At 33.4% G+C, this 12,199-nt stretch overlaps 1 protein-coding gene across 1 annotated transcript in view; it reads right to left on the bottom strand.

Moving 5' to 3' along the window:
* DPY19L1 (dpy-19-like 1 (C. elegans)) overlaps positions 1 to 12,199 on the bottom strand; it is a 145,780-nt gene that overhangs the window by 42,608 nt on the left and 90,973 nt on the right. The window contains exons 8-10 of the mRNA XM_012638754.1: positions 10,532 to 10,609; positions 2,294 to 2,380; positions 355 to 414 (exon numbers count right to left, since the gene is read on the bottom strand). Of these exons, the coding sequence (XP_012494208.1) occupies positions 355 to 414; positions 2,294 to 2,380; positions 10,532 to 10,609 (225 nt within the window). The remainder of the gene's footprint in view (positions 1 to 354; positions 415 to 2,293; positions 2,381 to 10,531; positions 10,610 to 12,199) is intronic.

The following is a 12,199-nucleotide window of genomic DNA, read 5'->3' as shown; positions in this document are numbered from 1 at the left end:
CAATAGCTAAAAATATATACATACAATCTTATCAAAATTAATGTTTTATACGAGATTTATACAGCAATTGCTGTTAAATTCCCCCTCTATTAACAGTTTCTTATACATGCACTGTTCCTCAGAAGAAACATGGGTAATAAATAAAGCTGGAATTCATGAACTACATATCCAGGATTAATTTTAACTTGTTTCGCAAAAGGGCAATTTGGCACATTACAATGGAGCCCAAATATGTTATAAAACTGTTAGACCCCCTGCATCATTACATAGATGATTTCCTTAAAAGTAAAACATAAAGCAAATGATATATTTTATCAAGGAAAAACATATGCATCAAAATAGATTGATTCTTACCCATAAACTAAGTTCAGATACATTTATTTTCAGGAAATGTGGTTTCATTGCCAGAATACCCTAAGCAGAAAAAATAACATAGTATACAGTTAATACTTATAGACATAAATTCAAGTACCAAAAAATTCTAAACAGGAGACTGTCAAGTATCTAAAATTGAACACACCACCAATTTTCCACATAGCATCACCGCATGCTCATTTCTATAATCAGTGATTTCAAGAAACAGCCCTATTTTATCCAAAGCTTAGGTCAGTTAGTGACTCTGTAAAGTTGAAAAAAGAATCACCATATGTAAATTCCTATGGCCAATTTTACATATTTGATTTACCTAAGAACCAAGAGGTATATAACAATTTCAGAATTTTAGACAATAGTCATACAGGAGTAAGATTTTCCTTCAGCTAAAAATTACTGACTCAGGATAAACAACAAATGAGATTTTAATGAATCAACTAAATACCTCTCCTCTGACAAATCTTAAGTCTTTCCAGGTTTATAGATTCCCAAACTGTTTTACCTATAGGGAACTAAATCTACTTCAAACTTGGCAAAAATAGGGTTAGAGATCAAAACATAAATAGTCAAACCCAAATTAAATCTTTTCAGCAGTTTCTGAATATCTGAAAACACAAAATGTGGCATGATTCAGGTTTCAAAGTGATTGACTATAAATCAATATATGCAAATTTGTATTTAAATATGTATAAACATTCTATAATCTGTAACTGTTGGCATCACTTATTTTTATATATCAAAATATATGGAATATACATAAATATGCTTAATTCATACCAAAGCATACCTCAGTGTCAAGCATCTAGCAGGGTACCTGACACACTGTAGGTGCTCAACTGCCCTCAAGAGAAAATTCTTACAAAATGTACTCAGATTTTATTCATATCCAATATTCAATTCAATAGCTCCCTGCACACACTTACCAAAAGTCATATACTTTATCCTGGGTCATACCAGTACTTGCCAAAATACACATGTAAAATATAGAATTGAGTGCACTGTCACCTTTCCTAATTACAAAGTACACTGATTTTAACAACAATATGTATTAATCCCAAAGCAGAACTCAGTTAATGATTTTTGTTGTTGAAAACACATTATCATCACACGCTAACTGCTCATTTCTGTGACTAAGTATATGCAGTATGCATTTGTCTTCAGGAAACCGGCCTATACTATCACATGTGCAGTTTAAACATAAGGAGTAACTTAGGTTTGCAAACATTGTAATGGAGATAACCATTAAAAAAGACATAACCACCTCTGGAAGTCTTTGAATGTAACAAAACTTTTATATTTAGAAAGTCATTTTGGCAAAAGTGGCAGAAGAAATTAGATGACCTTTCACCATTTGTTCTAACTCTATAAGACAGTCTCCCTATAATTTAAAGCTGTTCTTCATAATGATTTAGCAAAATATATCTTAATCATCACCTGACTTAAACCACCTGAATACATCTTACAACTAGATAAGGGATGGAAAAATCCCCCAAGTAACAGAGGGCTCAAGCCTCTGATCAAGGCAGAACGAAGAGGGGAGCTGCTGGGAGATGGCAGTAGGAGGAAAGGCATTCTGAGGGTAGAGCAGAAATAGGATAAAAAACAGAAAAGGGAAACAGCGAAGAAAACACAGAAACCTTTCTGAAAGGAACCCTGGGACCAAAACCTAGGTGACAGAAGCTGAAGAAAGAGAAAGGGCAGATTAGAGTTAGGAGGCAAGGTGCTGTGCTTTCTGATACTAACTTTTCATTGTGTTTGTTTCCTGTTTTAGAAGTGAGTACTTGAACACTGATACAGAGATGTATTCAGTAAGACACCTGAGATGGTTCCTGTAGAAACCCCTCATGAACCCCAAGCCAGTGAAAAACTGATAAACTGTCATTAATGGTTTCAAAAACAACCATGTTTAAGGAACACTTACCCAAATAATTACCAAAGAGGAAGCATAATAAGAAGTTATTAACATTGAGTTCCCAAACATCAAAACAAAACAAAGTACCAGAGAAATCTGCAAAAGTCCAAGAAAAAAATATAATTAATACAAATAAAACAAAAAACATTTATTTTTATGGTGTAAATTGCACATGCCCATGATAAACAAAATTTAAACCATCCAAAAGGCAATATACAATGAAAATAGTCCATTCTCCATCGCACACTTCAAACCCCAGAGATAACCACCATCAAGTTTCCTGTGCATCCTTCCAGATATCAAAATGTATAAATTCTAGTTTCTATTTTTTAAATGGAAACTTACCCCATAAACTCTACTATTTCTTGATTCTATTCTTAATATATTTCAGATAGCTTTTCATAATAACCCAAACCAATCTAAATCATTCTGTTTAAGAACTAAAAAAAGTATTCCATTTTCTAGATGCACCATAATTCTTTAACAGGTCCTCTGAGTACTGCTGAACACATAAGTGCTTTCCAGTTCTATTTTGTTTTGTTATGCTCTTCCTAGTACAAACACTGCTATGATAAACATCTTTATGTGTACATCTTATGTACATGTCAATGGATAAATTACTAGAAGTGGAATTGGTAGATCAAGGACGTACAAATTTTACAATTAGGAAAAATACTGAGAAATTGCCCTACAAAAAGATTATACTAATTTACTCTCCCAACAAGGCATGAAAGTTCCTGTTGATGCACATGTGGCAACACTGTGTATTATTCTTTTAAGTATTTGCCAATTTAATAGGGAAAAAATGTTATCTCATTGCTTCACTTTTCCATTCTTTTAATAGTAAATAAGACACAGAATCTCTTCTTCTATTTGCTACTTACGTTATTTTGTGTGTGTATAGGAATTGTTTATTCCTATGTCCATTTCTCTATTGGGTTTTGAGAACTCTCTTTTCCTTAAGAGCTCTCTTTATATATTATAGAACATAGCTCCTTATCAAACAAACATATTGTAAATATTTTTCCCAGTTCATTTTTTTTATCTTAGTGGTATTTTTTATCATGGTTATTTTCTAAATCTGTTATTAAATTTATCATTCATTTACTTTAGGTCCTCAGGATTTATCTACATAATTAGAAAAGGCTTTAAAACTAAATAATCCATATTTTCTTCCAAAAGCTTTATTTTTGATCTATATATAGCAATTTCCATCTGAATTTTAGAATCGGTCTATTAAGTTCCAAAAACTGAAATTTTTATTTAAAACTTTATTCAATAATGTACATTTATAGTTATCTGTCCAATATTGAATCTTTATATCCAAAAGCAATACATGTTGTTTTCATTCCTTTAAGTCTTCTTTCACATACATTAGTGAGTATAACGTTTTCTTCACATAGATCCTGCATATTTTTTAAGTTTATTTTAAAGTATATTATTTCTGTTGCTATTGTATCAGGAATCTTTTTTCATATTTTCCACCTGATTATTACCTGTATTTAGAAAAGTTATACTAAATATGCATCAATTGATACAATCTTTCATTGTTTCTAATAGGTTATTAATTCAGATTTTTCAAGCATTCAAAATCAAATCACCTATAAATAATGATACTTTTACATCTTCCTTTCCTATTTTTGAAACTCTTATTTTTTAATAAATTGTATTAGTTAATATTTCTGCAACAATTAAGTAATAAGAGAGGCAGTAGGTTATTTGTCATGCTTCTGGCATTAACAGGAATAGTTCAACTGCTTCATCATTTTGCATGATCCTAGCTTTTGGTTTGAGGTGTGTCTATATATTTAAAATTTCAAGGAAATATCCATCTGAGACAGGGAACTGGCAGATACTGCTTTGGGCATTGCTTTGGGCATTCATTAATTGTGCAGGCATTGTTTTACAAAGTTTTGAGCTACCCTGATCAAAACAGTATGGAGGCAGGGCAAGTACCAACTGGTTAGAACCAAGATGGTGGAGGTGGAGAAATTGACCACTTCTTGACCTTACAGCTTAATGATATACTTCATTACCATAAAAGTTTCTAAGAAAACCTCCCACTCCCATTATGTACCTGATGCTATGACACTTCCCGTTTGACCATATATAGTCAAAAGGAGGGCATCACCCTAATTCCAGAAAAACATTACCCTTTCGAAGAAATAACATGAATATTCCTCTCCTTGTTTAGCCTATAATTTAAGCTGTTGCTTAAATATAAGAGCAACAGGAACCATGGGGCTGGTTCTGTTCTGCAGAGAGAACTAACCTCTGCTCTGTCTGTGGAATAGACTTTCTATAGTTTCAGAATAAATTTTGCTTTCACTTTATACTGTCGGCTGGCTCCTGAATTCTTTTTTGCACAAAGCCAAGGACCCACTTGGACTTCAAGTGGCTCCCAGCATTGGGAGTCACATCTATTTTTACTTAAGGTCTTAAAAATCAGACAAAGATGTTGACTTTTATCAAATATCTTTATAACATCAAAGGAAATAATCATATTGTTGATTTTTCTTTAAATCATTTTTTTTAAGAGGCAGGGTCTGGCTCTGTTGCCCAGGCTGGAGTGCAGTGGCAGGATCATAGCTCACTGTAACCTCAAGCTCCTGGGCTCAAGCCATCCTCCTGCCTTAGCCTCTCAAGTAGCTGGGACTACAGGCATATTCCACCACACCCAGCTAATTTTTTTTCTAATTTTTCTTGTAGAGATGGGGGTCTCACAATGTTGCTCAGGCTGGTCTCAAACTCCTGGCCTCAAGCAATCCTCCTGCTTTGGCCTCCCAAAGCTGAAGGACTATAGGCATGAGCCACAATGCCTGGCCTTTAAATCTCTTAATGTGATAAATTATATTAAAAGAATTTCTAAGGTCAAAATATTCTTGCATTCCTGGAATGAAATATTTAGGTACAAGTTTAACAAAATATGTACATATCTATATGACGAAAACTACAAAACTTGAATGGAAGCAATCAAAGAAGAACTAAATACATGGAGAGTTATTCCATGTATGTACAGGAAGGAAGATTCAATATTGTCAAGATGTCAGTTCTTCCCTAATCTATAGATTCAACACAATCTCAATGATTATCCTGTCAAGTTATTTTGTGGATATTGACAAACTGATTCTAAAGTTTATATGGAGATGTAAAAGACCCAGTAGAGCCAACACAACATTGAAGAACAACAAAGTCAGAGGACTGACACTACTTTACTTCATGATTTATTATAAAGCTGCAGTAATCAAGATAGGGTGGTACTGGTGAAAGAAAAGACAAATAGATCAATGGAACAAAATACAGAGCCCAGAAATAAACCCACATAAATATAGTCAACTGATCTTTGACAAAGGAACACAGACAATGCAATGGAGCAAAGATAGTCTTCAACAAATACTGCTAGAACAACTGGGCATCCACATACAAAAAAATAAATCTAGATACACACCTTACAGCCTTCACAAAAATTAACTCAAAACAGATCATAGATCTTTATAAATGTACACCACAAAAATACAAAACTCCTTGAAGATAAGACAGGAGGAACACTAGATGATCTTAGGTATGGTGATGACTTCTTAGATATACAACCAAAGGTACGATCCATGAAAGAAACAATTGATAGGCTGTATTTAATTAAAATTGAAAACTTCTGCTCTACAAAAGACAATGTAAATAGAAGAAAACAAGCCACAGACTGAGAGAAGATATTTGCAAAAGACATCTGATAAAGGACTGTTATCCAAAATATACAAAGAATTCTTAAAACTCAACCATAAGAAAATGATCACCTCAACGAAAAAATGGGCAAAAGACGTTAACAAACAACTCATCTAAGAAGATACACAGATGGCAGGTAAGCATATGAAAAGATGTTCAACCAAATTAAAACAATGAGATACCACCATACATCTATGAGAATGGCCACAATCTGAATACTAATACCACCAGGGCTGACAAGAATGTGGAGCAGCAAGAACTCTCATTCTTTGCTGGTGGAAATGCAAAATGGTACAGTCACTTTGGAAAACAGTTTAGTAATTTCCTGAAAACTAAGCATACTCTTACCACGCCATCCAACAATCACTTTTCTTTTACCCAAATGAACTGAAAACTTATATCCACACAAAAGCCTACACATAGATGCTTATAGCAGCTTTATTTATAATTGCCCACACTTGTAATTAACCAACATTCTATTCAGTAGGTGAATGAATAAACAGTGGTACATCCACATAACCAAAACATTACTCAGCACTATAAAGAAATGAGCTGTCAAGCCATGAAAAGATTTGGAGGAAACTTAACTGCGTTTTACCAAGCGAAAGAAGCCAATGTGAAAAGGCTACATACTATACAACTCCAAATATATGACACTTTGCGAAAGGCAAAACTATGGGGACAGTAAAAAAAAATCAGCATTTACATGGGTATGAGATGGAGGGGAGGCATGAATAGGCAGAGTGCAGAGGACTTTTAGTAGCAATGAAACTACTCTATATGACACTACACTGGAGAATACATGTCATCATACATTTGTCAAAACCCACAGAATGTACAACACCGAGATTGAACCCTAACATAAACTGTGGACTTTGGGTGATTATGATGTGCCAGTGTAAGTTCAATATATTGTAGCAAATGTACCATTCTGGTGTGGAATGTCAACAGTGGGAGAGGTTGTGCGTAAGTGGGGCCAGGAAGTATATGGGAACTCTCTGTACTTTCTGCTCAATTTTACTATAAACCTAAAACTTCTCTAAAAAATAAAGTTTTTTAATTAAAAGAAAATAAGAAAAAACACAATGAGGCACCAGCTCATATCCATTAGGATGGCTACAATCACAAAAAGAGAAAATAAATGTTGGTGATTACATGGAGAAACTGGATCCCTCGTGCACTGTTGGTGGAAATGTAAAATGGTACAGTTGCTGTGAGAAGCAGTTTGACAGTTTCTAAAAAAACTAAAAATAGATTTACCATATGATCAATCCGGCAATTCCACTTCTGGGTACATAACCAAAGGAACTGAAAGCAAGGTCTCAATGAGACATTTGTATACCCATGTTCATAGCAGTATTATTTACTATAGCTAAAATGTGGGAGCAACCCAAGTATCCACGGACAGATGAATGGATAAGCAAAATGTAGGATACAAACATACACACAACGGAATATTATTTAGTCTTAAAAAGGAAGGAAATTCTGATATATGCTTCAACATGGAAAAACTTGAAGGACATTATGCTAAGTGAAATAAGCCAGTCACAAAAAGATAAATACTGTATGATTTCACTTACATGATGTACATAAGGTAGTCAAAATCATAAAGACAAAGTAGAATGGTGGTTTCCAGGGGCTGGGGAGATGGGAGAATAAGGAGTTATTATTTAATGGGCATAGAGCTTCAGTTTTGCAAGATGAGAAGAGTTCTACAGATACGTGGTGATAATGGTTGCAAAACAATATGAATGTACTTAATACCACTGAACTGTGCACTTAAAAATGCTTAACACGGGAAATTTTATGTTACATGTATTTTATCACAATAAAAAATGGAAAACATCCTTTCTGGAAACAATTTTATATATTTTTTTCTATACCGATTTATACTATAAAGATTTAGGAATTTGTAAAGTGATAATAGAAGACAGAGAATAGTCCGTAAGTCACATCATAAAGTATATATCATTTAACCAACAGAGGTTCTACACAAACTATACCTGTGTAATTTCAGTACTTTCAAGATTCTAACTTTGAGTCAAAGCCCTCAGCCACAGTTGCCTGTGAGACTACGTGACTGGCCAACTCCGAATGCTTAACATTTTAATCTGATTTGTACTACAAAATAAAAATCTATATTAAACAGTTTGGAAAAAATCAGCCAAGTGTAAAAAAAGATAATAACGTTCATTGAGTGTTAGGCAGGTGGGAGCGGGGAGTAGGGGATGGGTATATTCCCACCTAATGGGTGTGGTGCACACCGTCTGGGGGATGGACATGCTTGAAGCTTTGACTTGGGTAGGGCAAAGGCAATATATGTACCCGAAACATCTGTACCCCTGTAATATGCTGAAATAAAAAAGAGAAGAGAAGAGAAGAGAAGAGAAGAGAAGAGAAGAGAAGAGAAGAGAAGAGAAGAGAAGAGAAGAGAAGAGAAGAGAAGAGAAGAAGATAATTACCATCTAACTCATTCATAAACAGAGATGTAAAAAGCCTAACAAAATAATAGCAAACTGAATCCGGCAATATGTAAAACTTGTGTTTACCCAGAAAAGCAAGGTTTTTAATGTCAGAAAATCAATTAATGCTAATTCACCATAGTAACAGATTAAAGAGAGGAAAATACACAGAATCACTTAAACAGATGTAGAAAAGCATTTCATGAAACTTAACATGTATTAATTTCTTTTAAAAGTGCTCAAAGCACGATGAGGATGACATATTAAAAGCATAGAGAAGCCAGCTTGAATAGTTGGACAAATCTGGAACAATTTGAACATCAACATAAATAATGAAAATAATGGATTATACTGCACTGAATAAAACATGTCACTTTCTCTTGGACACGGGAAAATCTGATAAAAGATTTGAATAGGAATGTCACACACACACACACACACACCCCCACCCCCACACCCACACCTACAAAGGGCTCATAAACAAACCAAAAGATGCTTAGCTTCATTGAGGATCAGAGAAAATGCAAATTAAGGTTGTAAGATACCATTTTATATCAACCAGATTGATAAAATGAAAAAGGATGTAGAATAACATGAGCTATTATACATATTGCTGTTTGAAGTAAGACAATCATTTTGGCAAAACAATTTGGTATTTATGAAGTTGAACCTGTGTATAATTTACCACCCAGAAAGTCCACTACTAGGTAAATACTCTAGAGAAACTCTTTAACATATATGCCCTGGGAGCTATGACTAAGAATGTACAGCATTATTTATAACTGAAAAAAGAGGCTGGGAGGGGAGAAGAAAGAACCTAAATATCTGTCCTTCAACAAGAAAAGAAATGAATAAATTGAGCTTTATTTATACAATGGAAAATATAAAGCAGTGAAAATATCTGACCTCTATTAACTTACAAATCTCAGAAAACTGTGTGAAAAAATAAGCCCCATAAAAGGATACCATTTGTACAAAACTTAAAAACAATGTGAATATTTAATAATAGAGCTATGTTATTTAGGAATACATATATGGTAAAGTTATAAAGAAAAGCAAGTCAAATACTACTTAAAAAGTCAGGATAGTGGTTACTTCTTGGAGCAGTAAGGGGACGAGCTCAAAGCACACAGGACTTCAAAGTAACGATAAGGTTCTATTTTTCATTTGGAGGGTAGGCTCATGGCTGTTTATTTTATAACCGTATTCATAATTTCCCTATAAATTATAAATGTCCCCTTATATGTATCACTTATTAGAGAATAAAAAGTAATAATGGCATATTATAACAACAGAAAAAGAAAACATCAAAATTATAAAAATTAATGACAGAGAGAAGACAAGTGTTTTTAAAGGATAAACATTCACCAACATCAACAAACCAGACTTAAGGCCTTTGCTCTGTTTCTAGAATACTCTTTTCTTTGATATCTACTTGACCAACTTCCTCTTCTCCTTCTAATTGTTGCTCCACTCCCCCTTCTCAATAAGATCTGCCCCGAATGCCTCATCTGATACCTTGATCCCACCCACTGGTGTTGGTGCTCCTGATCTGCCTTACCCTGACTGTTCTTTTCTTTCTTCTATAATCCTTATTACCTTCTAACATACTACATCATTTACCCATTTGCTATTTTCTTTACTTATCTTCTGTCTTCCCTCCTTCCCCCACTCTATTAGAAAGTAAGCAACATGAATGCTGTGGTCTCCACAGTTCTAGTTAATGGTGTGTCCCACATGCTGGATAGTTGGAGCTCAGAGGATGAACATTCCACTGCATTTTAACTCCTGCCTCCTGGGTAATATAGCAGTCCATGTTCCTCTTTCATGAATTCTTTCTTTTACCCATAATGCATAAGTTGGGTACAACCACAATCAGATAATATGACCCAAATTAAAATACTGAATTTTCAGGGTGGCTTATTCTACTGACTATATCACAGTGTTTGAATGACATTTGTTTTTGTTATGAAATCATGTTACGACTAGTTTCCACCATGAACAGATTAAATATTAATCAGGAGTTTAAGGACAGATGAAATAGAAAATAATAAAATAATCATACCATGTGTATATAAATGATCTTCTGTAATTTACATATATCAATGTACCCCACAACATATACTGCAAATAATGATGCAATCTGAAATTTAAAAAGAAATTAAGTTAAAAATAAAAATCATATATGAAATTGATAACTATAAGAATGAAGAAAAGATTATCTTTATTGTTGTATCAAATTGATTTATATTTAAACAGAAATTGAGTTCTTTAGTTTTCCTTTTATCTGCCAATTTATTCTTGAATATGGTCAATATATTAATAGAAAAAATACTGGTTGATTTTTAGAGAGAGTTAAATTTTTAGAGAGAGCTATTATAAGAGAGCTTATACACAGCTCTCTCACCTATGTGAATTGTCTACTTTGTGGATTATCCAAAACAATACTCATTTTAATCTGGCTGATGCTACTGTCAACATGAACAATTAAAAAGTGCCTTGTCCAATCAAAAAATACGAAAATGTAATTACAACATGACAACTAATACAGAATTGGGATGGTACATTAAACTCAAAAATAATTATGCAATGCATGTGTGCAAAAAATACATTAATTTCTGCTTGTTAGTCACTCTTTACAAGTATCTCCATTAGTGTTCTCTTTCATTAATACAATATTCAAGCATTAATTATAATCAAATTTATCAAATTTCAAATTAGAAGGAGTACTTTCACTGCAAAGATATTTTTAGCTTTCCATTTTAAAGAAAATTAAATTGTAACTATAATGTTTGTACCCTCACAAAGCCCTGGAATAATAAAAAAAAAAAAAAAGAAAAAAAAAGAAAATTAAATGTTATATGTCAAGAACTCTAAGAATACTGGAATTATTTAGATGAATTAATTGGTTAAATGATGATAGAGTACCTCTTACATAGAGGTATTATGTCAGACAATACCTCTCCACCCTTCTTCACGAAGAAAGCAATTTAAATTAAATTCTATGCCTCTCCTACTACACAAACATAGCATAAACAAACTGCAAAACAGCTGAATACTTAAATATATAACTTAAGTTCCACTCATCAAGTTTTTTATCTCCAAGCAATCTACAACCAATTTTCCCATTAGTAAGATAAACAACAAGGTTTTCCTTTATTCAGAGTAATCCATGGGGAACACTGCATTGCTTAAGGGTGATTGATATGACACAGTAACTGTAGGGAAATATATGCTATTATTCAACATAAACCCCACAGAAAGTAATAATATCTCCCCTACCCCCCCAAAAAGCAGGCCATCTCCACTAACTGGAAGCAATGGGAATGCTCCCTTTCCACCCCAAGGGCTAAGCAATACACAGCAAACTAATGAGTTAGAATCTTAAAGAGAGAATCTCAGCAACAATTCAAACCAGAAACCGATTTAAAATGTCATCAAACTAAACTAGATAAAAGAGTCTAAAAGATAAGATCAAAGGAAGAAATAAGTGTAAATAAAGTCCATTTTTAAAAAATAGTAATAAAAATAGCTAACTTCAGTGACATCTCACTAAGTACTGGGTACTGTGTTAAGAGTCCTATATACATTACCTCATATGATCTTAAACACATCCCAATAAAGTAGGTTCTTTTATTTTCTCTATTTCAGAAATGAGCATTTTCTCCAAGTCAAGAAGTTGGTGAATAAAATTAGGACTCAAATCCAGGTCTAACTTCATTTCCCAAGCAAG

Source organism: Propithecus coquereli, unplaced genomic scaffold (assembly GCF_000956105.1).
Source record: "Propithecus coquereli isolate 6110/MARCELLA unplaced genomic scaffold, Pcoq_1.0 Scaffold134, whole genome shotgun sequence".
Taxonomy (NCBI): domain Eukaryota; kingdom Metazoa; phylum Chordata; class Mammalia; order Primates; family Indriidae; genus Propithecus; species Propithecus coquereli.
The sequence above is the reverse complement of the archived record's forward strand: the minus strand, read 5'-3'. Positions and strand labels throughout refer to the sequence as shown.